Source organism: Ursus maritimus, unplaced genomic scaffold (assembly GCF_017311325.1).
Source record: "Ursus maritimus isolate PB19 unplaced genomic scaffold, ASM1731132v1 scaffold_6, whole genome shotgun sequence".
Lineage (NCBI taxonomy): Eukaryota > Metazoa > Chordata > Mammalia > Carnivora > Ursidae > Ursus > Ursus maritimus.
Window position 1 is genome coordinate 1,684,623 of NW_024426774.1, and position 27,518 is coordinate 1,712,140.

The 27,518-nt window shown below is 47.7% G+C and overlaps 2 protein-coding genes and 2 pseudogenes across 7 annotated transcripts in view; 2 read left to right on the forward strand and 2 right to left on the reverse strand.

The window, feature by feature from the left end:
• The window catches only part of ROCK2 (Rho associated coiled-coil containing protein kinase 2), a 134,062-nt gene extending 126,656 nt beyond the window's left edge, over positions 1–7,406 (forward strand). The window contains exon 33 of the mRNA XM_040622790.1: positions 4,945–7,406. Within this exon, the coding sequence (XP_040478724.1) occupies positions 4,945–4,948 (4 nt within the window). The 3' untranslated portion in view covers positions 4,949–7,406. The remainder of the gene's footprint in view (positions 1–4,944) is intronic.
• LOC121101112 lies at positions 504–622 on the reverse strand (annotated as a pseudogene).
• Positions 7,407–9,426: 2,020 nt separating the features above from the next.
• Positions 9,427–22,262, reverse strand: SLC66A3 (solute carrier family 66 member 3). Of its 6 annotated transcripts, none has more exons than XM_040622791.1 (7): positions 21,971–22,262; positions 16,467–16,549; positions 16,313–16,382; positions 14,448–14,505; positions 13,860–14,110; positions 11,937–11,978; positions 9,427–10,605 (listed from the first exon to the last, which is right to left on the reverse strand). In XM_040622791.1, exons 1-6 carry the CDS (start codon positions 22,111–22,113, stop codon positions 11,945–11,947), a joined length of 639 nt encoding a protein of 212 aa, XP_040478725.1. In that variant the 5' UTR covers positions 22,114–22,262; the 3' UTR covers positions 9,427–10,605; positions 11,937–11,944. The 6 variants fall into 6 exon arrangements, with proteins under 6 accessions (XP_040478725.1, XP_040478726.1, XP_008686044.2 ...); XM_040622792.1 differs by lacking the exon at positions 14,448–14,505 and adding an exon at positions 16,177–16,222 and having other exon boundaries at positions 13,860–13,980; XM_008687822.2 differs by having other exon boundaries at positions 13,860–13,980; positions 21,971–22,240.
• LOC121100946 lies at positions 16,558–25,611 on the forward strand (annotated as a pseudogene).
• The last annotated feature ends 1,907 nt before the right edge of the window (positions 25,612–27,518 follow it).

Sequence of the window (27,518 nt, forward strand, 5' to 3'; positions counted from 1 at the left end):
TCAAATGTATTTATATATGCACTAAAACATAATACCTGTAAGTAATCATCTGATTTTTTTTTAACTTTTCCTCAGTGTTTGTCTTTGTTAATGACCACACCATTACATTTCTTTTCCTTTGGCTTTTGTGACATTCCTGGTTCTGATTCTCCTTTTTAGCTCTTTGCAGCACTTCCCTTTTTCTGTAGGGAAGTGAAAGTTAAACAAGTGTTAGCTACTATTGTAGAAGACAACATTTTCGAGGGCATATTTTATGCCAGGCACTCTTCTGTGAGCTTTAAGTGTACTTTTACCCTCATAGCCATCCTGTGATTTAGCTCTTAATGTCTCCATTTGACAGACCTGGAGACAAAGGCACAGAAGCACTGTGTATCTGAGGTCACACACCAAATAACAACAAAGTCCTGAGTTCAGATCCAGATAGTCTAGTTCCAGATCCTGCATCCTCAGCTGTAATACTGCACCACCTCACCGTGATACGAGCAGAAATGAATTAATTGACAGCCTATAAAAAATGTGTAGAAATGCTATTCCAGAGGAATGTATTCTTGGTAATTTCAATTAGCAATAATCGCGCCTCGGATAAACCTCGTTGGCTACGATACTGCCACTGCGCAAAGCTGTTCTTGGTAATTTCGAATTAAAAAAAAATGCTGGAAAAGTAGAAAATTTGTGAATATAATGTTGATTTGTGATAAAGATAGTTTGGAGAGATCCTTAGTTTGTTCCAAAGTAGGACTCAGAATGCTGGTCTTTGCTGAGGGCATTTCTCTTTAATTATTTTTCTTTTAAAGGTCTTCTTTAAACTGTAATATTTAAGCCACACAGAAAAGTATAAAGCAAAAATGCAACAAATGCTCATTTACCCAGTTTTAAGAAATAAAGCATTGCCACCACAGTTAAAACTTAAGGGTGGGGGGAGCTCCTATGTTATCATTATTTTATTTATTTATTGAGGGGAGGGGTAGAGGGAGAGAGAATCTTAAGCAGGCCTCATGCCCCAGTGCAGAGCCCGACACAGGGCTCGATCTCATGACCCTGAGATCATGACCTGAGCTGATATCAAGAGTCAGATGCTCAACCAGCTGAGCCACCCTGCTGCCCCATGTTATCATTATTTCAGTTTTGTTCTTTTCCTTTTATTAAATATTAAGAAGTTAACAGACTAATTATTTGGATAAAAATGAAAAAGCTATATACAACTTGAAGTGTCAAAAATAAATCCATTAAATGATGTAGAAGAAAATAGGTGAATATGTATCTGATCTTGGATTGGAGAACTTCCTAAGAGTAAAAGGGAAGAAAGAAAGTCAATGGTTGAGTAACCAAAAATTAAAGCCTTGTAAAATTTAAAAACAACATATATATATATTTGCAATGTGTATGAGAAAGATGGGTTATATCTGTGTATATAGAGTTCTTATATCATTAAGAAAAAGATTGCCTCTTCCCAGTATAAAAATCAGTGAGGAAATGCAGCCCTTACTATTAATATGAAAAAGTGATCAACTTGATTATTAAGCAAAGAAGTTAAAATTAAGTTAAAAGTAAAATGTAAAACCTGTCAAACTGGTAAGGATTAAGAAACGTGGTATTGGCAGCATGTAAAGAAAGAGGCAGTGTCGCATATTTCTGGCCGAACTCCAAGTACTAATGCTCCTTTCCAAAGCAGTCTTTGGTAGTAAGTTTCACAGGCCTGCAGTGTGTTGTACCCACTGACCAATTAAATGGAGGAGAGAGAAAATCAAACAGTTACAGTACTTTCAGAATGTTATTTATAATAGAGGCATGAGTGAGTATTACAGGGGAACAAGGAAAGCATGGAGAATTCTGCCTGAGGGCATCAAGAAAGATCTCCAAAAGGGAGTTTCAGTAATTTTCCAGGCAACGAAATAAGGGAAAAGACAATAGTAGGCAAAATGTTATGTGCAGAGGTACCGAGTTGTCAGAATTACTTCAGTGTTATGTGTTTGTAACATTGTCTTGGGTTAGAGTGGGGAGAGCGTGATGCAGGGGTGTGGCAGAAGCTATCACTGGAGAGAGCGTTGAACCAGACTGAAAAGGACCGAGTGCACTGTGCTGTAGGAGTTTTTACTTTATCCTTCAGATAGAAGTCTTTCAGCAGGAGATCGGTGTGTGTTGACTTGATGAGCTCCTTCACTAAGGTTACTGGCAGTGAAAATGGAGGGAAGAAGCTAAGAGAAAGCTTTCTCATGTTGAAATGACAAGAATTAGATGGCTGACTGGCAGGGGCTGAGGAGCTTTAAGGGAAGTCTCAGCAGGTATTGTGCTGACAGCCTAGTGACCAAACTTAAAATTTGAAGACTGTGACACAGGTGTGCACTTCACACACACTTTAAAGGTTTTGAGAGCGTATGAAATGCAGATTTTTCAGAATTGGGGCTTGAATACCCGGGATGGCCCACTGATCTCAATCTCCCAAGCAGTACCTTAGCTACAAGTTACGTAGAAAAATGTGATCTGTGTTTAAGTGAATGATTATATCTGTTTTTGTGCATTTTCTCAAATATTCTACATTTAGCACATTTTGAAATAGAGTAATTTGAGTTGGTTTATTTTCTTTCAGTTAGGGTAACCATCTATCAACATACTCTGTCAGTGATTACCAAAGTCAACCAGATGCATTAGAATTCACTTCAGATTTTTTATTTAAAAATGCAGGTACTCTGGGCACCTGGGTGGCTCAGTCAGTTAAGCATCTGCCTTTGGCTCAGGTCATGATCCCAGGATTCTGGGATCGAGCCCCACATCAGGCTCCCTGCTCAGCGGGGAGTCTGCTTCTCCCTCTTCCTCTCCCCCTGCTTGTGCTCTCCCTGTCTCTCTCTCTCTCAAATAAATACAAATGTTTTTTTAAAAAATGCAGATACTTGCACGCTACTCCCCCTTCAGTCCAGTTATTGGTATAACGCCTGCGAATATGCATAGAAATGGCATTGAGTAAACCATATAAATTCAAGTTTAAGAAGCAACTTTATTTTTTTTTTTAAGATTTTGTTTATTTATTAGAGAGAGAGAGGAGGAGCAAGGGGAGGGGCAGAGGGAGAGGGAGAAGCAGGGTTCCTGCTGACCAGGGAGCCCGATGCAGGGCTTGATCCCAAAACTGGGATCATGACCTTAGCCAAAGGCAGACGCTTAACTGACTGAGCCACCCAGGCACCCCAAGAACCAACTTTAAAGTTGAGGTCACAAATGAGATTTTGGGGACCAAATGAGTTCCTTGGCATAAGTTGATTCATGAACCTCACAGTGAAAGCAATAAAAAAGTTACGCCTATTTTTAAAAATAAAGATGATAGCAATTTATCTTCATCTGGGCCCAGTGGGGAGAAGCTCATATCTTATCCCCTAATATTACCGGTCTTCAGGTCTCTGATATTCTAGAAATCAGACCTGGCTAATGTTATATGCACTTACATATAAAGAGAAAGAAGATCTCCCTGTGTGCTACCATCTTAATTTTGACTGTGTTGTTAGGAGAGTTAAAATCTTCACAGCACAAAGTTTGATTTCTAGATAATTATCATATTAAGCTGCCATTTCTAAAGAGTGCTAGAATGTGAATTTGCAAACCTCCTGTTGCAGATTGCTTGATTTGGCATTTAAAGACTGGGATTGGTCATTTGATGATGTTGATGGTGGTGATGATGATGACGATGTTTTTGATTTCTGAAGAAATAAATGGGGTAAATCAAAAAATGAAAAATGAGTTATTTTAGTATTTCCAAGTAGTGCATGTGATTTGCACTTGGGTTTTCATTGTTTTTGACTAGTTTTGAAATTTTATTAAGTTGTCTTTAGTAGTATGTATTGGAAAAGTAGTTTTCAGAAAAGTTTCTAACTGAAATTTCTGTGTTAAGTTATAAAAGTGAAATGCTATGTTCAGAATCTTTACTGGCTATATATTTTCAATACAGTTGGAATTACAATTTTTTATCTTAGGAATGAAACATGTGCAAATAACAAAGGAGCTAATTCTGGTACTTTTTGTTCATTCCAAAGAAGCCATATTCAGAGAAGTAAAATTTAAAATGTTTTCAAGTTCCTACAACTGTATTAGTTTGTGAACATAGCATGGGATTCCTTCCTCCCTCCATCCCCCTCTCCTTCCTTCTCTAACGTGCGAGAATTGAAACCATAAATACTTTGTAAGTCTAATAAGTGCTGTAAAATACTTCTCTGATTTGACTTTTCTCTGTGATGCTGTGAGATGTTTGCTTTCTGAAAAGTTGATGTTACTCTTGCTGAGGAATGCTACTGATGTGCTGTGAAAGTTCTTGTGCCTGTAGAACACATAAATAGTTTGGTTAACCATGGCTAAAGGAGATTTGAGTGAAAATTGAATCTCATGGTCAAACCTTTTACACAGAATGGATTTAAAAGAAGTAATGTCTGTCTTAACCTAAGTGAGCATATTACAAAAATAGACTTAAATCATGTATTATTGGGAGGTATTTATAACCAGGATTTACAGAGTATTTTTACATATATTTACTACAATAATGTGTTTGTTCCCATTTTATAGATTTAAAAAATGTGGCTAAGAGTCAAACAGTCAAGTAGAACCTGGTCCATAAGCTCACTGTTCTTTCAGCCACATGAGGCAGCGAGCAGCTCATCTCCAAGGCAGACTTACAGTCACTTGAGTTACTCAGTGACATATTATCTAACCCTAATAGCCAGTTAACCGTATTAAAACTTGTGTGTTGTGTTTGTAGAAAATATAGGAAAATATAAGAATATAATTGCATGTACCTAAAAATAAGAAAAGTAATATAGTAAATATGTTTTATGCATGATTTAAGTATTAAAAGTATAGGAGTTGGAAGACTACATAGTTTAATTATATAAGTGAATGCTCTTTCAAAGAATTTAACAATCTCTTATTTTACTGCATCAACTAACTTTGTCTTTCCTTTTTTTCCAGCTAGCTGCCTTCTGTGAATGCAGTCATTATTCAAGGTGATCATATTCTTCCAGTTAAAACAAGACTGAAATATGATGGCCCCAAATTTCTTAAAAAGCTATATTTTCCTGAGAGACTGATACTCAAACACACACACACACACACACACACACACACACACATACATACCTGTATACATATATATATATATATAAATATATTTCCCTTTATTCCTGCAATATAAATTATAAATCTTGGAGATTTTCTGGGCTCCTTTGGAGCAGCAAGTTGAACCAACAATGATTGGTTAATAGAGTAAGAATATCATATGTAACTCTTCCAAACTTGTTCCATAAAGCTCTCTTGGCAGTCACTCACACTACATTGCACAAAAGGATTGAGAAGAGTTAAAGTTTAAAGAAATCATCTTTTCAGCATCAACAGAGAGATTTCACCAGCACATTTACCAGAAGAGTCTGGGAATGGATTCCACTACAGTGATAAGAGACTGCATCTTTAAGAAGTGACCATTAGACTGTGTGTGTGCATATATGTGTGTGTGTCTCTCTCCATATATACACACGCGCGCGCGCACACACACACACACCCCTATATATAGTACTGTAATACTGCAAGAGGGTTCTTCAGATGTCCCGTTTTATTTTTTATACACATTAATCAGATCTCATAACTTACTGCAGTTGCAGCTATGCACTTGTATAAAGCCATAATGTTGGAGTTGATATCACTCATTTGTGTATACCCCATGGAAGCTGCATGTTCATGTTCAAGTACTTACTGTAACAGGAAGTTTGACGTTAATTATATCAATTTCCTAATGCTTCATGATAGGCAACTTTTCCCATTTTGAATGCCTTAATTTAATTTTTTTTAAAGTCTCACCCTTTTCTGTATTTTGAAAAAAAGTGTTTACCAGCTCTTAGGATGCAAATTTGCTTTGCAAAAGAAAAATAGTGCACTATTTTTACATGTAATAGTTATCAATGTCAGCCTATTTTGATTGTATGACAGAATTTTTTTTTAAGCATTGGTGTTAGAAACAATAATGGATACTATTGGAACTAATATATCTTTTATGTATATCTATTATTCATCCCACTCTTCTTACAGACCTCAGTATTAGTGTGTGAGTACGAAATGTTTGCTTTGCTTTGAATTTGCTGGCTACCCTAGATGTGTTTTTATTTCTGGTAGAGACATTTGTGACTGTTTTTACATTTTCACACTCAAGATTCTAAGATTATCTCAAATATAAAGAAAGACATACTGTAGATATATTTTAACTATTTAAATGTGATCCCTCAAACACATAACTGTGTATGGCAATATTTCAGGATTGGGCTAAGAAAACTGGTGACTGGGAAGAAGTAGCCTCAGAGGCTCTTGATTTTTATTTTTTAAATGATGTTAAAGTTATAGGTTATGCAGGACAATTTCTGCTAGATTTCTCATTATCCCAGAAAAATGTGTTTTATACTGCTACAGTATGCATTAATGATAAGCATCAAGTTTAAAAAAATTATATAGTCTTTTATCAGTCTCTTTATATATGTACACATACACAGGGTTTGGTGTGATATTGAAATACATCATCTAATATTTCAATGAAGGAAGTAGACATTTTTCATTGATTCCCTCTGGGGTCAGTGTAGAAATGTTTCAAGAGTTAGACCCCCAAAATATAGATACTGTTGTGGAAACTGAAGAGTGGCCTTTGGCCTACGGATGTACTAAAACTCAATCTTGTTGTTCTCTCATTAACCCGCCTGCACTCTTCCACACTGTGTGTGCTGAGACCAGAGACGCGTGCCATTTCCCTTACGGGGGTGCTCTGCAGTTCTGGTTTGGGGCACAGCTTTTTTTTTTTTTTTTTAAGTAAGATTTTAAAATGAAAAATATATAAAATTTATATAGAATAAATATTTCCATTCATTAGACTTGTTAAAAGGAGACTGAATTAATATTTTATATAAAGATTTTGTTACACTATGGGAGGTTCTATCATATTATTCTGAATTGGAGAGTATATATATATATATATTTTTAATAAACTTTATTAAGGTGAAATAATTTGAAGTTTACACATGAATAATTGAAATATTTGAGTAAAAATGGCAAAAGTTAAATTTTGAATGCTGTATATATTAGAGAATATGGAGAATCATGGTGTGATGCAACTCTACAAGGAAATTTAATGTGAAGTTTTTTGGGGAAAAGTATTCTAGGGGGTGAAAAAAATCTCTCCCATGGAGATTCTTCACATTATATGGTTTAACGTAAAGGTTTATAAGGTTGTTTCTCCAGCTAATGGAAATGCGCTTAATAAAAATTCTGACCTTGGGTAAGAATCTGCTTTTTACCCTGTTGCTGGTTTCATGTACATACATGAATGCATACACCCATCCAAATGTTCTCTTCCCAGCACTCATTAAATATAATATTGACTTGGTTTAACAACCTGATCTTGTGCCAGCTTCTCTTTTTCTTACGGCTCCAAAGGTTCCCAGATAAATAAAAGACCAAAAGTTGCTTATTTCTTCACACCTGATTTCTCCTAGAGCCATAAATACCTCCTTTTGAGAACTAAGAAGTAGTGAATACTGGGATTTTCTTAGTTGGATTTTTTACTTTTGTTTAGTGGGGATAGCGAGACAGAAGTAGAAGGAAAACTGGTGCCGGTATTACTGTTAAAAATTAATGTATAGTGAATTTTTGAAAAGTATTAAAATATGCTATCTAGAAGCAAGATTTAAAAAAAATATCTATCTGAAATTTTTAAATGCCTTTAGCTAACTAAAGGATACCAAGAAATCTAAAATAAGGTTAGTGTTTTTAAAACTAACCTATGCTAGAGTCACAAATCTGGCTCTGAAGGATGTCTTTGTATCAGTTTTTCTGTAGATCCTCAAAAAGAAATACTCTAGGTTGCCGAACCACGATTTAGGAAGTTTTGCTGCTGCTGTTAATCTATTCTTACAGGATTCTCATACAACAGAGAAACTTAGACACTATATTACCTTATTGAAACATGCTTTAAATAACATGTTTAATAGTCTATGAGAGCAAGTCACTTCTGAGTTTCTCAGTCTGTGTCGACACTGCTACTGACTCACGTCTCCTCCCCTGGAAGAAGGCTGCAGTTTCCCTCTGGCATGAAGATAACCATAGTTGATTCATAAAGCACTTTGAAAAGAGGCACTGTATGACAGTGCTGATAGAATGCTTGGGGGCTGTCCTCGTTCCCTTCCCCATAATAATGAGTTTTGTTTGGAATTGTAATAAGTTATGAACTGCATGATTTAGATAATCATAAATATTTGATCAGCTGTCCCCTTTGAACAAAAATCATACCCCCTGATTTTTTAAAAATTTTGTTGCATCTTTGTAGTAATGTAATTGTATTTTATGCCTGCTTTTTATATTAAAAAATTAAATAAAAGAAATTAAGACATAAGCATTTTCATACTCTTCCTGTGAGTAGTCCTGGAATGCTGCAACCTCCTAAAATTTATCCCCCCAAATTTTGCCTTCCTTCCCTGATGGGTATAGCAAAACAAATCACAACCAAGGTTATAGACCTGCAAATGCTCCACCGTCATTTAGTCTGGAGAGAAATACAAAATAGAATTTCAACAAGGAGTCTGTTGCTGATTTGATTTAGGTATTTTAAGGGACATGCAAATCTTACAATCTCATTTGAGTGTCCAGGATAAGGAAAAGACACGGGATGCCTGTTTTGTCAGGAGCCACTGCTGAGAGGTGGTTTTCGAGAAGTACATTTCTTTGGTAATCAGTGGGTTCTTACTTAGGATGCTTGTTGGCTATCACATCTGGGACAGGTCAGTCCCTCTGAGCTTCAGTGTTTTCATCTTTTGTGAAATTGAGACGGTTTTGTTACTGGATTGTTGTAGGCTTAAATATGATAATGTGTGTAGGATATCTGGAATAGTTCAAATATTTGTGTCCTTTTCTCCTGAAAAGGAAAAATGGGGAACTCTTCATCTAAGATAGTATGTTCTTAAGGGAGAAGCTTTAAGCAATGATGAAGTTCTAATTAAAAAGTATATTCAAATTAAATATTTGTTGGACTAAAAAATCACACAATTTGTATTTATACTAAATGGTTAGATTATAATTGCATATGAAAAAAGATTCACTTGGATTTTTTTTTTAAATGACAACTATGAGGGGCGCCTGGCTGGCTTAGTAGAGCATGTGACTCGATCTCGGGATCATGGGTTTGAGCCCCATGTTGGGCATACAGCTTACTTTAAAACAGGGGTGCCTGGGTGGCTCAGTGGGTTGAGCCTCCGACTCTTTATTTTGGCTCAGGTCATGATCTTAGGGTCATGAGGTGAAGCCCTGAGTCAGGCTTCGTGCTCAGTAGGGAATCTGCTGGAGATTTCTCTCCCTCTCCCTCTACCCCTCCACCTGCTTGTGTGCTCTCTCTCAAATAAATCTTATAAAAAATGACAACTATGATTGTAAAAGCCACAGAATGAATGATTTATTATTTATCTTTATATACCATGTTTCTCTTCCTGCTGGTTCCAAGCAATAGTTCTAAAACATTAACCATAGTTTATATTTTTAAAACAGCATTTTACATAACTTAAAACTAATCACATTAAAACAACTGACAGTTTTAAGACTCAGCAGAGGTCAGAATATCAAAGTTTATTTTACATAGGAAACTACAACATTCTCTAATAAACACCATTTATTACATCTAACTGAATAATGCCATTCAAATATAAAGGGAAAGAGTTTTAAAATTTTAGGGTTTATAAACTTTTATAGTAAAACACAGTGTCCAGTAATCTTAACATCATGTTTAGAATATGATCTAATGAGAATGAAATCCGTAAGAACTTGGCAGAACCCAGCCATACCCTTTATGTGTTAATGGACAAGATGTGTTTTTGTTTTTTAAAGGGCAGCATTATGCTTGAAGCAGAAAGTTCATTGGGACTGCCTCATCCTAAGTAGAGATTGCAGCTAATAGTACCTTTCCTTAGGAATAACTGAAAGGCACTATATGAAGTTGAAGGACTAACTTTGGTATATGAACTCAAGCCAATTTTTGCTTGCTCGATATCCTTACTATAGCCCAAGGAGGTACTATATTGTATTACGATACAGTAAGGCCGGCCCGTTAAATCTACATTACAACTAAACAGTCCCAGAAAGTGAACCCTAGTAATTTACCACAATTCCACTTCTAACTTCGAGAAAAATCCCACTCCATTCATAATCATTTGTGCCATGGAGAGGATTGATTTCTTACAAGACACAAAGCTGAAAAGCCAACGTAGTTAGCTCTCTGGAGAGAACTTGACCATGACGCTCAACCTGCGGGTGTCTGAGCCCTGCCTCCACCTCCTGATGCCCAGGAGAGGGAGCGAATCAGCATGTCTGAACAAGTGGCTCATGTTGCAAGTACCTTTGGCTTCAATGTTTCCGAAACAGTGGACTAATTTGATAGAAGACCCTGATGTAGCAGAGAGCTTATTCTCCCCTTTGGTTCAGTGACTCGGAATCCACTCCGTGTGTAGGAGTCGCGCGTGCATCATTCAGCCTTTACGACCGTCTTCCTGTAGCGAAGGACTGTGGCCGTTACCCACAGATTCAAAGCGAGCATGAGCACAAATCGCACAAGAACTGAAATTAGAAAGGCAAAGTCCGTATGAACAAGGACTGTTCAGTCCTCAAAATCACTTCCTGCTCCGAGTGGGAATCTAGTTCGCTGCCCAACGAAACCTGGAACTCTGCCTCATGGGAAGTTCTGAACAATTTGGTTCCAAATATTTCTGGGGGGAAAAACTTTGCTGTAAGTGACTTGATGAACACTCCTCTGATAAATAAGATTTATGAGATTTAATGTATCTTTGTGGTTGTAAAACATTTGTACGAGATCAGCTGAACTGTCGTTAAAAGATTATCCCCAGATATCCTGAACACTTTCAGGGACAGCTGTCACTTTAAATACAAAACAAATTACAACTAGAACGTTCTCAATCTTTCAAACTTTTGATATGTGGGTTTGTTTTGTTGGCTAATTACAGTTTGACTCTTCTCCCCATACAGAGAATCCTTCAGGTCCTGTGGAGAAGGCCGTCTTTCCCTTTCCCCACCTCACCCAAGTTTCTGCTTTGACCAGAATACTTTTAATGCTTCTCTCAGAGCTGGCGCAAGGTGTCTGAGCCAAAGATACAGCCTCTGCAAAGGGACAAGCATACGCACCCACTGCCCTGTAGCAGTATTTTCTCAAACAACAATTAACGTATTTAAAGGGTCTATGTGCCAGGGACATATTTCTAGGTTTCATAGAAAAGGTGACACCATTTGTTTTGATCATTTTCCAAAAAAAAATATATGCTCAACTTGGGAGTGGAAGAAAGCCTAGGGAATTACTAAATTCTTTTTATGTCAATCCAAATATTTTTCTCCCTTTAAAAAAACAAGGATGTGGGGGTCAAATGATTGTCAGCTCAGGAGACCCCGTCCTCACACTCAGCTCCCATTCACACTCTGTGGCTAAGCCATGTGTCCCCCTGCTCACGACCTTCACGCGGGCTGCTGCCTGTCACCATCTCTTCCTCTTCTCCCGATCTCACTCTTCGAATTTGCCACTCTGGGCCCCTCCAACCAGGCCAGATTGCCCCTTCAGGTGCTCCTCCTGTCCTACTCTTCCAAAACACATTTCCCAGCATTCTTCACTAGTTAGTGATGGGGTGACGTCACAGTCCGTCTCCACCCACTGCTGGAGCGGAGACCCCACGAAGATCGGAGTCCACTGCCTCGTGCTGCACGTTCTATCCCAGGCACTACAAGACGCAGACGCTTCGACCCGTAAGTGGGGGGCTGGCGCCCGGGAATAAGCTTGCTGGCCTCTCACCGTGCAGTGGAGCAAGCTGACCCGTGAGGCCGGAAGACAACTGACAAATGAAGGAGGCACAACGGACACACAATTCAAAAAAGTGGGTACTTACTTGTAAGGTCACTGGTGGTCATTAAAGTGGTTATTATTCTTGCTGTAAAAGAAAACATTCAGCAGTATCAACTTGCTTCTCAAGGCATTTTGGTATTTCGCTCACGTCTTTCCATTTTCAAATCCAGGACTATATGCTAACTGATCTTGGTTAAAGAAGATTTTGGTAGTGCAGAAAACTAAATCAGTACTGTATTTTAGAAAACCACTCAAATCCAGCCATGTCCTAGCCCCGTGGTTTTGAAGCTGCTCCTTAGAGCGGAAGCAGCATCTAGAAGGTAGTTTAGTGCTGCCCAGGGAAGCCAGGCAGATGCCGTCGTGTGCACCAACCCACAGCCCCCCCCCCATAAAGCAAGCTTTGAAAATCTCATTTACACAGGGCTTCTGGTAAGATTTCATTTAAAGAAAGGCTCCCACTAGCGAAAGACAATGTTTTTAAAGGACTGAACTCTACCCCCTTCTTTTCTAGATATTTTCTAGGTAAAGGAAACTGAGGCCCAGCAAAGGGCATGATTTTCCTCAGGGTCTAACTAGAACTGTTCAGTTCAAGTCATTTTTCCGATACAGCACTTGACTTCGTGAACACAGGCAACTGGGGTATGGACGTAAGTGGACATACCCGGGAGATGCGAGCTGGGAGTCGGAGAACGCGACCTGCAACCTCAAGGCCTGCCTTTCCTAACCCGAACCAACCCACACAAAGCTCTCCCTCCGCCTCACACGTCGAGACTTTAGGAAATTAGGTTTAAAACCAGTTCATTTCTTCCCATAAAGTTATAATCCCCAGGTTACGTGTCATCTATTCAATGTGTATTTAAGTACTTGTTAAGCACAGACTGCCATGCAAAACAGATGGAAACGCACTACATGGTCTCTGAAGATTTCCTACAAGAAAATCGAATAAGCAGCATTTCAAGATAATTCCCGAAGGTAAAATTAGGGAGATAATAAGTAACATACCTAATTAGCAATTCCAGAAACCATAGATTTCATAGCACTTCAACATTTTAAAGCTAAAAATAAAACCCAAGAAGCCTTAATTTTAAATAACTCGGGACACGAAGACCCCTTCTATCAACCCTTAATGGAGAAATCAGTCCTTTAGGACAGAGAAGAAATATGAAGTAGAATTCAAATATCTAAAAGTAGTAAACCTAATTAATGTGAGAGCTCTGAATTTAAAAATTTTTTCTACCTAAAATAGCGTATATGTATTTTAGGGAGTTCCTGCAAGAATCCACATAAACAGTGGAAATTCTGAACTTAAGACCAACCAATATGGCTCCAGAAAAACTCCACCGTGGCAAATTCTATTCATTCTCACAAGACCGTGTATGACTTTTTTTTTTTTTTTAAAGATTTTATTTATTTATTTGACAGAGATAGAGACAGCCAGCGAGAGAGGGAACACAAGCAGGGGGAGTGGGAGAGGAAGAAGCAGGCTCATAGCGGAGGAGCCTGATATGGGGCTCGATCCCATAACGCCAGGATCACGCCCTGAGCCAAAGGCAGACGCTTAACCGCTGTGCCACCCAGGCGCCCCAGTGTATGACTTTCATCTCTGTAATCTGTTACATCATAAAGATTGATATTTTTAAAACGAGTTAGTGGATTCAACATAATCAACCTCTTGATGCTTTTCAGAGACTAAGAGAGGACTGCTGATATCAGGCCAGATCTTTGAAGAAAGGCTGCTTTTACGTTTTTCTTTAGCAACCGGAATATGGATCTTGCAGAGAATGGAAAGTAGGCTTCATGACATCAGGGTCGTAACCACAGATCCGCTTGGAGGGTCTACGTGAATAGCTACGTGCAAAGGATTAAAGCTCGTGGCACTACGACAGTGGACAGCAAGGTGATAAACCCTTGTGGGCAGCCGCCCGACGCCCGCGAATCCGTCCCTGCACTGGCGTCTTGCTCTTACTTGCACAGGTGTAGGAAGCGAGGCTCCAGGTCAGGGCGCTCACGGCTCCCGAGTCCCTGGTCTTCCACAGGTACTGGAGCTGGGCAAACTTGCTGGCCGTGCTGATGAAAGTGCTTAGATTCTGTTTGCAGGTAAAACATGAGAAAGTCAGGAGTCCCTCGGTTAAAAAAAGCAAGAGCACCAGATACTGAAAGTGCATTTGAAGCCACATCGTCTGGGCAAGTGATAACCAACTTGTACAAGGACGAAACCTGGGTTAAGCGAAAAAGAAGGCACTTGAGACACTTGTTTCAAACGCGCCCAGTTCCACCGCTCGGGGTGGGGGGGCAACGGGTGGGCCGCGGCCAGCGTGGAAGTGTGGGGAAGGATCACTGTGTGGCCACAGTGGCTTCTCTAACCACCTGCCAATGAAATTAGATAGATGACAGACAGACAAGACAGACAGACAGATAATGGTGTTTTAGAGCCTGGGGAAACCACAATGCTCAGCACTGACTCATAAAACAGCAGGCCGAGGCACATCAGCTCTGAGTCTCTGGCTATTCCAACACCCTCCACGGCGAGCGGGGCCCAACCCTTACCACTTACCATGGCCAGATCTATGATCCACTTCTGCAGGGGAAGGACGAACCACGAGGCCACAAATCTACCCAGCGCTAAGGAAGACAGCGGTGGCTTGGCCGGTGGCCCCGCTGCCCCCCCACCCCTCGCCTGTGCCTTCACGCCAAGACCACGGAGGTTCTGCACATAAGCCGACCTGGGACTGGCAGAAGCAGATTATGGAAGAGAACTGCCAAGAGCCCCCTGCGTTTGTGGACTGTTCCTAGGGGTCCAAAGATTCTACCTGCCCACCTAATCCTGGAACATGCAGACACCTCTAGTGCAACGTCAAAAGTCAAGCATTTGAAGAAGCAGCTTGACATCACAGGGCAGCCGTGTGCTGCAGGTGTCCCGTGAAACTCTCTTCACTGACTTCCCCCTTCCCGGCTAGCTCCAGTGTCAAACCGGTTGGCATCAGCAACGCTGCGAGACGGGAGAAATGACAGCGGATTTCGGATTTTGGTCAGGCTCCGTGAGGCTGCAGGCACAAGCTAGACAGGCTGAAGCAAACACAAGAGATAATGGCCGCGAGCCTCAGCTGTGACCTTGGGCAAGTCACGTGCCTTCTTTTGACCTCAGTTTGCTTATCTGAAAAATGGACTTAACACTCCTTGTCCTATCTACCTCCTCAAATGCCTGGTGGCACATCATAGGGACCCAGCCAGGTTGCTATGATTACAATTAACAACATTATTTAAATGAAGGGGTCGACAGTGCCCTGGGTGAAAAGTCAGAACTAATTCCTGGAAACCTGGTCAACACCAGAAGGGCCGCTGGAATCCAGGCAGATGAAATCTTGTTTTTAAAACACTCCCTAATTCAATTTCTTACACGAATTTTGCCCAGCTTTATCCTATTCATTCCAAATATCCACCTTACATAATATTTTACAAAACCTGACCAGCGGTGGCAGGAGGAGCAAACCCTGAGTTCCTCAACGTGACTTTTTGGTCGGGTTGCCTGATTTCGCAAATAAACATACAGGGCACCCAGTTAAATTTGAATTTCAGATCAACAAAAATAGTCTGAGTACAAGCATGTCCCATGCAATATTTGGGACACACTTTTGCTAAGAAAAAGCTCACTGTTAACATGGCAACCCTCACTGCCGTTCATCAGGACCGGCGCGAGGAGGTTATAAACAGGAGCTTGTCCTGGGCTCTCGGCACCGTGAGTCTTGCGACAAAAGGGAGGCACGACTCCTCCCACAGACGGGACACACCGCAGCTTAGTTATTCTCAACAAGGGAATAACCGGATTGTTACAGAGAGTTGAAATGACGGCCAGGCCCTGGCTCACAGAACATGCTGCCTGCGTGAGCGAGCACACGTCTGCGTCATGACCAGATCCCCACCGAGACCCTTCTCACGTCTTGGGCCTCATTTCCACTTGGAACGAGCCTTCGAGAACCCCGCTCGCATGCTGACCAGGTGCGTTAGCTGCCTCGTGTGAATGACAGACATTCCCCGTTATCAGGGCTTCAAAGACTCTGGGGCCGTTTTCAGGGAAGAAGGAACGTCTCCCTGCCCCTAAAGCATCAATGTGGACGAGGTGGCTCTGAGCAGGGCGCTTCGATCCCGCAGCTCGCCGGCAGGGAGGTCCTGAGTCCGCAAGCCGCTGGGCTCGGGGCGCTGTGGGCACCCTGGTCTCAGAAAGGAGGTCACGGGGCAGGGAACACTCTGGAATAGCTCTGGGTTGGGGAAGTATATTCACTCACGTGGAGTCTTGCATTTGGGATCTTTTTCAGTTCAACCATAGAGCGTCTATCTGGTCAAGGACTCTGCTTAGAAACACACACTGCGAGCAGGTAACACCCCTGCCCATCTGATTCCCGGATGCAGAAGGAAGGATACGCTGCGAGGTAGGGCGCTGCCCCTTTCACGTTCCCATTGAAATGGAAGACGCACAGCAGGAGGAGGACATCTGAAAGGCAAAGACCGGAGTGAGGCAGGAGGGGTGAGGGGTCGAGGGGACAGAGGGGACGGAGGGATCCCAGGGGTCCCTTACCTTGTGCGATGAGAATGGGGTACTCTAGGTAGGTGAGCAGCGGGTACTCATAGTAACACTGGTACCGGAGAAACACCAGGAAACTGGGGAGAGAGAGGGCACGGCTGAGCTTGGACGGACCCAGCGCCCCGCAGGAAGGCCCGGCCACCCCCCCTCCCCCCAGGAGCCCAGGTTGACTCGCAAGACCCTGGAACTGGAGGCTGGAGCCCGTGAATGTCAAGGGGGGAGACTGGGAACACAAAGGACGGAATGGTGATGTAATAATGGCCACGGCTCTGCTCAGGGCACGTGCCTAGGGCTGACAGGGAGCCGGGCATAATGCGCACTGTCAAGTCCCTTTCACAGAGGGCAAGCTGTGCACCAGGATTAGCAGAGATGGGGGTCCTGGCCCCCAGGCTGGCCCAGCAGCTGCCTGGCACTAGGCAGCCCCCTCGGAAGGCCTCACACAAGAAGCCACACAGGCCAAGACAGACATCCCGGGCGGTGGGAGGCAGAGCTCGTGAGGGGCCGGGCAGGTTTGGGCGCAGCCCTGAGCGGAGAGAGGAGTTTTGAAGAGGACCAACCACCTGGACGATCCCTGTGGCCTTCCAGAGTGCTGCCCAGTCAAGGAGGAGCAGTGGGGGAAAGGCATGAAGAAGAGCCATCGAACCGTTTCTTAAGAAAATTCTAGCTCTGAGAGCCTGGGAATTGGGGGGCGGTAGGTAAAGACCCCAGGACCTGACGTTTCTCAGAAGAAAGTTTCCCGTCCTCCCAGCGCACACCCCAGCCCATCAGTTCCCCAAGAACCTAAATCCCCCCGCTGTCCCCTCAGACTCTCCTGCCCCATCACCCAGGCTGTCTCCCCAGGTGAACCAGAGCCTCCCTCCCTCATCCAGACATAACCCCTCTCGTTTCCTCAGCTGGGAGCCTGTGCCCCCCATCCTGTTTCCGACCTAGCGAACTGTTCTTGGCTGAGCTGAGGGTGAGGGGAAAGGGTCACAGGATGGGAGGTGGGCAGCCTGCGCCACCCTGAGCACGTGGGTCTCCCCAGGCCTGGGCTTCCCTAGCCATCCCCTTCCCGGCCAGCAGCCCTTCCCAGGGATCCCACAGCCTGGCTGCCTGCAGGCTCTCTGGCTTGGCAGTTGGTCATGTCTGGGCTTCAGGGGAAAAGCAGGTGCTCTTCCTGGCCCTGCCGTGTGGCGTGGCTTCCCCTCCTGCCAGGCCTCCTGAACAGCACCATTCTGAGCAGGAACTCGGGGGGCCAGCTGCACCCCACCCACCTCTGCAGAGCCGCCAGCCAGGCCTGGGCACAGCAGGCTTGGAGCACACCCTGCTGAATGGATGACCAGTAGTCACAAGCAGGCTTTGGAATCTTCGCCACCGAGGGCCTACCTCCCATATGCAGCCGGAGACCTTCAGGACAGGCGGGAGACCCTGGGATGTCAGAGCTGAGATCACTGTCTGGGGTCATCCACACTGCCCTCCACATTTTACAGACCACCTGGGGAAACGGAGGCCCAAGAAGCCAAGGTCCTATGGCAACTCAGGGAAAAGACAAAGACCAGAGCCTGAATTTCCCGACACGGATGGGGGGCTTCCCACCACCCCCACCCAGGCTGCGGCGCTCCCAGGGAGGCCCGGCTGCCAGGCTGCAATCCTCTCTCTCTCTCTGGGACCCAAATGTTCAAGGTCAACCCCCTGTCACTCCTGTGGCCTGGGAGTAAGTGTCCTTTTTTTATTCTTAATATTTCTTTTAATTAAAAAGTAATACATTAGAATGATCACGACAATAAAATCAAGCCGAATGGTGTCTGCCCCAGCTCCACAAATCTGTTGAAATTCCTGGTCTGCTCCATGGAGTGACCTGAGTTTCCTTCCTCAACACAGGACCTAGAGGTTTGAACAAGAACTACACATGGACCCACAGAGGCGGTAACTCTCGGGTCAGGAGTGGAACCGGGATTCGGACTGAAGACTTTTCCAAAGGAATCTTACCCAGAGGCCAGTGCATCCAGTAGCCTAGTAGTCACCCTGCTGGGCCTGGGGAGGGGAAGCAGGGTCACCCACCCCGGCTGCCCTGTCTGCAAGTCCAGCCGTGGAAGGTTCCAGACCAAGTGCAGAGAGCAGAGCTGAGGCTGGAGGGCACAAGGGGGCCGAGCAGCAGGGATGCCTGCAAGGCCTGGAAGGAGACGTGGCGGAGGAGCTGGGCACGAGCGCCCCCAGCAGGTGAAGAACGCCCGGGCGGAAGTGGAGGCGAACCCCTGGCACCGCAGCCTGGGCTGGGAGGTGCCTGTAGCCCACTTCCGCCAGCCCACAGCCCACTTCCTCCCTACCCGGGAACCCGTCGGGGACACCTGTTCCATTAACAGTGACAACAAGCGGCGTCTGGGCACGGAGCGCTTCCCATGGTCGGCCTGGGGCCCCATCTGTGCTGCCTGCTGCACCAGACGCCCTGTGACCCCAACCAGGGCTCCCCCCGCCCCCCACCTGCTGAGCCTCTGCCCCGCAGTTGGACCCCTTGCTAAAGGCGGAGCCCTCCGTGCACCGAGGCTGCTGGGCTCACAGCCCCCACCACCAGGTACCTAACCTCTCCCGCCCTGGCTTCCGCACCCGTGACACACGGGTAACAGCAGTCCGGGCTCACGAACCGTACTGCACACGTGGGTGCTCTAAACGGGTCACCTAGTCCAGCCCACAGGCTTCTCCCGAAGCCCCCTGCCTGGAGAGCCCTTTTCCTCCTGTGGCCACCTCTTCTCCCTGAAGACGGCGGGTGACTCCCTGCCCCTCCATCCCCCCTCCGAGTGGAGACGAGGCCTCCCTGTCGCCTGAATTAGGAAACTCCGCTCCTAACAGGCAATTAGCCTCCTCAGAGAACTGGGAGGCTTTGAGGGCGGTGTGCTAGCCCCAGGACCTGGCTTGGTGCCCCTGCCCCCCAGGGGTGCATGAAAGAAGGAAGTAATTGGGATGGACATTTTTTTTTAATTGTAAAAAACTATGAGGTTTTTTTTTTGTTTTTGGTTTTGTTGTGTTTTGTTTTAGAGAGGCAGAGAGTGAGAGCTGGGACAGAGGGAGAGAGAATCTTAAGCAGGTTCCATGTCCAGTATGGAGCTCAACCTGGGGCTCGATCCCATGACCCTGAGATCATGACCTGAGCCAAAAATCAAGAGTTGAACGCTTAACTGTGCTACCCGGGCACCCCTAAATTGTAAAAACTTGGAAACACAGACACAAACTGGAAAAAACCTAATAAAGCCACGCACCCGGCACCAGCTTCAACAAATAATACTTTGTTACGTTCACCTATATCCCCCCTTCCTTTTCTTGGCTGCAGTGTGCGTCTGGTTTCCACCCTGCAGGCTTCACGAGGCATTTCTAAAATACAGGCCTTTTCTTGCCACTTCACACCAACCCACATTACAAGTCATTTTCTGGTATCAAGATATGGTTTATGTCCCCGTTGGTCCAGTTCTTTCAAAAATGGGTTTTTAGAGTTAATTTGCTCAGCTCAGGATCCAAGGAGGGTACATGTCCTCCAAGAGGCTGTTACGGCTTCTACTTCCCAGGAGATAAAATGGGCCTTCTGATGGCGATGCCTACTGGGTTCTTTCTGCGGGAATTCTGGCGGCTCCCCCTCGCAGGCCAGCAGGCAGGCACTGCCCCCTGCGCCAGGGCCCTCTCTCCACAGCACCCAGTCCTAGCTGACCCCCGCCAGCGAAGGCTGAGGAAGGAAAGGGGGAAGAGGGCAGGCTGCTGCCAGTACTTTCCCCCACTCACAATGTGGCGGAGGAGCCTAGAAAGCAGCAAAACCCAGTGAGTGTGGAGAGCAGGGGAGGACAGGCTTCAGAGAAGACAGAGCCAGGACCAGGTGAACCCCACGGGGTTGCTGCCCGTGAACTTGGGCATGGTGCTTCACGTTCTCGGCACAGGTTCCTACAGTCTAGAGATGAAAACAATGCTTGCTCCCTAGGGCGTCCTGAGGATTGAATACGGTAATGCCTTTAAAGCAGTGTCCGCACACAGACCCGGCTCGGGAAATGGTACTACCGAGGTAAGTGTGGCCTGAGGTGGAGATAAAACCCAGGAATCCAGCGGAGGGGGCCCCAGATCCCTTCCAGCTGGGCTTGGAGGAGAGGCGGGCAGCAGGCGGGGCCTGGACACAGCCACGCCCACTACAGCCGTCCGGGAGCCGGGCCCCGCCCTCCACGAAGCGCACCCCCAGCGCCTCCATATGCGCCGCGATCCCCGCAGGCCCCGCACACCGGCCGCCTCCCACGCCGCCTTCAGCTCTCCCGCCCACGTGAGCCGGTTTTGCAGACGTGCGCGGTTAGGCAAAGCGATGGCCCACCTATGCGGGCAGCGCCCGCCGAGTTGCAGGGTGTGGGCAGGCTCCCGACCCCACTCGAGAGGCATCAGGCCGTCTTCGGCTCCCCCCGCACCGGGCCAGCCTCCCCTTCCCCGGCTCAGGGACCTATGAGAAACCGCCGCCCTCTCCCGGGCCGTCCACGCCCTCCCGAACAGACGCTGCGGTGCAGGACTCTCCACTCCCCGCTATCCAGCCCGGGGGCCCCAGTGTTGTGCGGTCGTTCACACACCCGCCAGTGGCTGATTCTTTCTGGACGAAGCCTCTCCCCCGATGGACGCGCCCGGGGCGGGACCCCCATCTCTTCCACCCCCCGCTGCCGAGGTCTCTTTCTCCCTCCCTTGCCTCTGGCTTCTTTCCGGCACCGGACCCCCGGGGTCAACCAGCCGGCCACCCGTCCGGGCTGTGCTTCCGCCAGACTGGCCCGCACTGTCGCGGGGTGATAACGGGGGGGCCCGGGCCAGCAAGGTGCGAGGTGGGGAGGGCCCGGCCTTGCCAGGGGCGCGCGGCTAGACTGCCGGGTATCATGTGCCTGCTTTCGCACCACTTCGAGTCTTCCCAACCGAGTTTTACAACTCTGTTTTTCGCGTTTACATCTTCAAATATGGAGTCAGAGCATCCACTCCGGATTTCTGACGGATGAGCCCTCACGGAGCGGCCCTGGCTCCTCTCTGGCTGGCTGTGGCCGGATTCAAGTCCTTCTCCTCTCCCTCCAAAGAGCTCCCCCAGTCTCTGAATCCCCCTCCCCCCACGTGTAACTTTTAAAAGCCAGAGCATCCTTAGAATTTACTGTTCTACCCCTCATTTTACATGAGAGGAAACCGAGACCCGAGAAAAGGGGTGATGGCGTAAGTGGGGGATGTGTATGACAGAGCCTCCAGGTGCAAATGGCTTGCTCAAAGCCGCTCGGTTGGTCTGTGGCTGCCGGGCGGGGTGACGGTTTCGCCGGGTGTCGGTTTCCGCATCTGTAAAATGGGCGTGCGCCGTCCGCGCGGTGAGCCGCAACTAATCAGGGATGGTGAGGGCCCCGGGAAGTGCCTCCCCAGCGGCCAGGCGCTTTCGGCTCCGCTCCCCGGTACTACTCAGTTAGACCCGTGGCGCTCCGGGGTTCCCGGCCCCTCCAGGCAGCAGAGACGAGGGGGGAGGGCAGCCGCCCCGGCCTTACCCCGCCAGTTCCAGAAGTAAACTCGGGAGGCTGATGCCCCGCGCGCTGCGCGCCGCCAGCACCGCGGAGATCTGCGGCAGCTTGAGCGCGGAGCACACGCCCAGCGTGCTCCAGTTGCAGAACAACAGCAGTTGCTCCCGCATGGCGCCCGCGGGGCTGGGGGCTCCGGCTGGGGACTTGGGGGCTCGGCGGGGGCGCCGCTGCGCGAGGGAAGGAAACCGCTCTGCGCTGGGCCGCCGGGCGCGCCAAGTCCTTCCGCCTTCCTGAGTTCCCCCGCCCACGCCCGGGGCCCCTGCCGGGGTCCGCCCTGTTGGGGACCGCGCCTCCGCCCAGAGCTCCGCGCCCCGCCCCTCCCGGGTCCGGTCCTTACCCCTTTCCCTCCACCCCCCGCCCATCCGCCCCGCGCCTTGCCCCGACCCCTCCCCAGGTCCGCCCCGGGGCCTCTTCTCCGTCCGTATCTCCGCTCGCCCCGCCCGGGGTCACTCCTCACCACCCCCCACCCTCCCATCCACCGTGCGTGGGGCTCGCCCCGACCCCGCCCCGGATCCCGCCCCCGGTCCACCCCGTCCGGTGCTCTCCTCCCCCATCTGTCCGCTCCGCCCCCGGCCCCGCCCCTCCTGCGCCCGGTCCCGGGGCGGCGGCTCAACTGAGCCGAACCCGAGAGGTGCCCGCTGCTGATTCACTTTTCCGTGTTGGGCTCGCGCGGTGCCGAGCTGCCGGGGGACCCCAGACAGTTCCGCTTTCCCACGGGTTGGGCGGGTACAGGCTGAATCCCGGGCGGGCCAACGGGCACCCCCTCGCGGGAGGATGGACCGTTTTGTTGAGATGTTTCCCTCCCCAAGGGCTTTTCTTTCTTTGTTTTTCTTACTAAGCATTTCAGATGAAAACTTGTAACGACGTTAACGACCCAACTTCGTGTGCGTGCGTCCTCCCCGTTTTACCTGGGGACACAGGCTTCGCCCTTCAGTGAGGGACCAGAACCTCCCGGGGTCGTCTCATTTCCTGCCCTTTCCTGCCGCTGAGTGTGGGGGCGCTCCTCCCCATCCCCGGGCCTTAGTCGGGCGCCTTAGCCCTTCAGAGGGAACGTTTTTCTTAAGGAGGTAAAATAGATTCTATGGTAAGGGAAGGGAAGGTTTCATTTTGCGGCACAAAATGAAAGAGTGGAGTGTGTTCTCCAAGCTCTCCGAATCGCATTGGCAGGGGAGGCTCCGAAACAGAAAAACATCAGACAAATGCAATGCTGGAATCCACCGGGGCTGGGTTTGTACTGTGAACCTGTCAGGCTTCGAGGCTTTCCTCCTGTCTGCCCCGCGCTCCTTGCCGCGGCTCCAGCCCCCATCTGGCCAGGAAAAACCCTTCCTCTGGAGAAATCCAGAAGTATCGAGTCCTCCTTCCCAAACTAAAGGGAAACAGGATGTTCAGAAGGAAACTTTTAAGAGGAAAATAAAGAGTGTTTGTGTTTAATCCTTATCTTCTAGAGATCCCAAATACGGACGAAATATATTATGTCTGGAATTTGCTTCAAAATATTGGGGGCTTGGGTGGAAGGGTGGGGATGTAGATGAAACAAGATTAGCTGTGAGCTGGTCATTCTTGGCGTCGGTTTTGGGCATAAGGGGGATTACCATTCTGTAACGTTTAAAAACCAAAGGGAAGTTAGGCGTGAAGTGCTTGTTACCCTTGTTAAGGGGAGGAGCCTGTGCTGGGGAGAGGTGAGGGAGCTTGCCCCTGTCCCACAGCGAGCACCGAGCACCGGCTGGCGTCTGGCTCTGTTCCCCCGCACAGTGCCCTTGCTACCTGGTGCAGGCACACCCCCCGGGGTCTGGTGTAAGCAGAGGTGCTGGGGAGGCTTGGTGGCCCCAGCTTTGACGCTTAGGAGCTGTGTGACTCCACGTCGTTCATCCAGCCTCCTGGGGCTTCAGTGTTCTCCTCTGCAGGATGGGTACGTCAGAAGTGCCCATCAGAGCGTTGACTCCCAGGGATTGGCACCACCAGCCACGTGTTGTTGCGATTTTCGGACTGAGTCCTGCCATCACCCTACCTAGGGCTCCTGGGCTTCCCTGGGAAGCGGCCATTTGCCTAAGGAGCCTGATAACCTTTTAATAAATAGAGCCTGGGGTTTAGAAACAAAGACCTGGGATGAGATGTGCTGAGTACTTTTGAGGTGTCAGTTGTATCTGCCCTCTTAGGAGACCAGAGCTAGGGTGTGTGTACGTGCTCGTGCGTGTGCGTCCGTGTGTGCGTGCATGTGTGTGTGCGTGTGTGCTGTATTCTTCTGCTTGGGCTGCTTTAACACAATCCCACAGACTGGGTGGCATAAACAACAGAAATCTATTTTCCTATAGTTCGGGAGACTGGAAATGGAAGGTGCTGGCAAGACTGGTTCCTGGTGAGACCCCTCCCCCCAGCTGTCTTCTCCCTATGTCCTCATGTGGCCTTTTCTCTGTGTGTACACATCCCTGGTCTCTCTCTCTCTTCTTATAAGGACACCAGTCTCCACCCCCATGACCTCAATTACCTCTTTAAAGGTCCTTCCTCCAAATACAGTCACATTGGGCGTTAGTGCTTTCACATGCAAATTTGGGGCCGGGGGACATAATTTAGTCCATGATATATATATTCCTAATGCTCTGTATATATCCAAATACATAATATATATAACATGTATCACCCATGCACATGCTGACTCAGAATCTTCCTTTTGACAACCCCCCGGAATTTGAAGGCACACCAGCTTGAGAAGCACTTGCCGCAGAACCTAAGGGGGCTGACGGCTCCCCCTGTGGGACACCTTCATCAATACTGACTCTCTTGGCCAAACGTTTGCTACGTGCATAATGGACCCAGCGAGGTTAAAAGGCCACCCCCTGACATCGACTTAAAATGCAGCTAATCTGCTCTTCGCCACATCTGCTGCGAGAATGAAGCCCATTCTCAGCAATCAGACTGTCGACATGCCAGAAAATGTTGACATCCCTCCGAAGGGACGCACTGTTCACCTGAAGGGCCCCAGAGGAACCCCCTGGAGGGACTTCAACCACATCGATGTAGAAGTCAGCCTCCTTGGAAAGGAAAAGAAGAGGCTCCGAGTTGACAGATGGTGGGGAAACAGAAAAGAACTGGCGACTGTCCGCACTGTCTGTAGTCGGGTACGGAAGGTGATCAAGGGCGGTACACTGGGCTTCCTTGACAAGAGGAGGTCTGCGTACGCTCCCTTCCGCATCAACAGTGTCACCCAGGAGAGTGGTTCTCTTGTCGAAATCCAAAATTTGTTGGGTGAAAAATACAACCGCAGGGTTTGGGTGAGGCCAGGGTGTTGCTTGTTCTGTATCTCAAGGTCAGAATGATGAGTTCATTCTTGAAGGAAATGACATTGAACTTGTATCAAAGTCAGCTGCTTTGATCCAGCAAGCCACAACCATTAAAAACAAGGAGATCAGAAAATTTGGGGGTTTGTATCTATGTTTCTGAAAAAGGAAGAGTTCAGCAGCTGTTGCATAAGATCTAAGTTGTCCAGCTACTGGAACAGCAAGATGCTGGATGATTTTTCAGACTTATTTGTGGTGTTTTAAATATGCAATAAAAGCTGTATTGATTCGGGGGCTTTTTCTTAAAAAAATGCAACTGATCTTTAAAGTGGCAAGTGCAAGAGTGTCTTCTTTATTGTTTGCCACACTGAAGATCCTGTTGCATCGTCTTACAAAAATCGAGTGGCCCTGATAGCAGGCCACCCCACGACCACCACAGCCTTTGGAAACAAAAAGGTCAACATAACTTTCCTTTGCGTCACAGCTTTGTACGCTTGCAAGGTTGCTCGCTATGGTAAATTCAAAATGAGTCTGGGCGAGCCTCCCAGACAGGGTCCCAGGAGACGACAGAATGTTCTGGAACTTTGAGGGTTCTGGAAGTTCTCTGCCAAGAAGAATGTGATGGTGATGGTCCAGTGACAGACCACACAATCGTCCTGTGTTGTTAGCTTAGCTATGATCACCAGTGTGGAGCAGTGTAAGGATGAGGAAGCAGATATGAGGACGAGTCCCTAAGGAACAGAAGGCTCACTGAAGAACTGCCCTGGGACGGGGGCTGCTGGGCCATGTCCACCACCACAGGAGGCTGCCAGCGCAGCTGCCCAGTGCTCTTGAGGCTGGGGCCTCTGCCACAAGACATCAAGGCCCAGCTGTCCTACAAGGACCTGCATGCCTATGTCTGTGTCCTTCTGGAAGGTTCCTGGGGTGGTGCCTTCTGCCTTCTGAGCCTCCTGGGGCTGCTCCTGCTTGGCAGGAATAGGTCACGTGAGAAGGCTGACTGCCGGGGTGTGTGCTCCCTCCAGCTTCATTGTCGGGCTGCGTCACCGCCAGTGACTTCACAGGACCACACCCTCAGCATGTGGCACAGGGACGCTGCTACCAGGATCTGGGGTGCTTTGGACAGAAGACACGATTTCTGTTTATTACGCCTTACTGGATGGCGGGAATTCTGCAGGGCAAATCTCGTCTAAGCTGTCAGCACTCTGCTGTTCCGGTGTTGAGACTGGGTGTTGAGGGCTGAGGCCCTGGCAGGGGGCGTGGGAACTTTTTGTCTGAAGTCTGCACGGCTCAGCCCCCATTTCCCATCTCACGTCCCTCAGTGCTGTGGCACTCGGGTCACTCAGATTGCAGGGCTCCCAGGGCTGGAGGGGGGCAGCAGGAAAAGAGAGGACCTGAGTTGCAGGGCCAAGGGCTGGCTCCGGGGACCAAGGCCGCAGGAAGTCTGGCAGAGCCCAGAGCCGGCCACGGCCACGGCCACGGCTGCGTCTGTGATCGTCTCAGGGCAAACGGCACTCCCCGACCTCCATGGCCCGTCTCCCTGACTTCCAAAACGCTCCCCTGCTCTGCGCACGAGGACTCCGCTGCACGTGGCCCTGTGCACCTGAGTTTTGAGGTCTGGGTTCTGTCCTCTGAGCAGCTGGGGTTGGAGAGGGAGGAGGGCACGAGCGTGCGGGGCAGCAGGCAGGGAGCAGGACACCCCTGGAAGAGAAGGAGGCGGGGACGCGGGCGCTCGGAGCGCAAGGGGGGAGCACTTCAGCTCTCCCTGGATTCGGGATTGAGTCTCAGGTGGGTCGAGGCGTCATTTCAGGTTTTATGTGCAGAGGGGATCGTACCCAGTGGCCTAAGCGTCCCCCGTGGTTTCGGTAAACTCTGCTAATTCTCAGATGCGAGGATTTGGGTGCTAATACTCCTGCTTTCGCCCGAGCGGCGGGAACCCCGCTGGCCTCCGCTGGGTTAGATTGCCTAGCGGCGGCCGGTTACCACTCGTAGGAAGTGAAATAGGGAAGTAAAGAGCTTTCTTACAAACATCAAAGACTTATCAACAGCAGTAGCGACAACCGTAGAAGCATCTAGAAGTGGAGTGCCTGCCGTGTGCCAGGTGTTTCGCTTTCATTATGGCCTCCCACTGATCTGCTGACTCAAGAAGGCTTTTTCCATTTTGTGGTGGTTCCATGTTGGAAGTTCCTGGGCCTTTTTCTCCCCAGCTGCTCTCCCTCTCTTCATCCTGGGTCCACAGGAAC

Bases quoted from the DNA above. Each gene is read 5' to 3' on its own strand.
- SLC66A3 (XM_040622791.1), bottom strand. From the start codon at position 22,113: ATGCGGGAGCAACTGCTGTTGTTCTGCAACTGGAGCACGCTGGGCGTG. The intron at 14,111-14,447 runs GTAAGTGGTAAG...CGCTTAACCCAG, and splicing joins GGATCATAGATCTGGCCATG to GTTTCGTCCTTGTACAAGTT. The intron at 11,979-13,859 runs GTAAGAGCAAGA...TTTCTTTTACAG, and splicing joins CGCTTCCTACACCTGTGCAA to CAAGAATAATAACCACTTTA.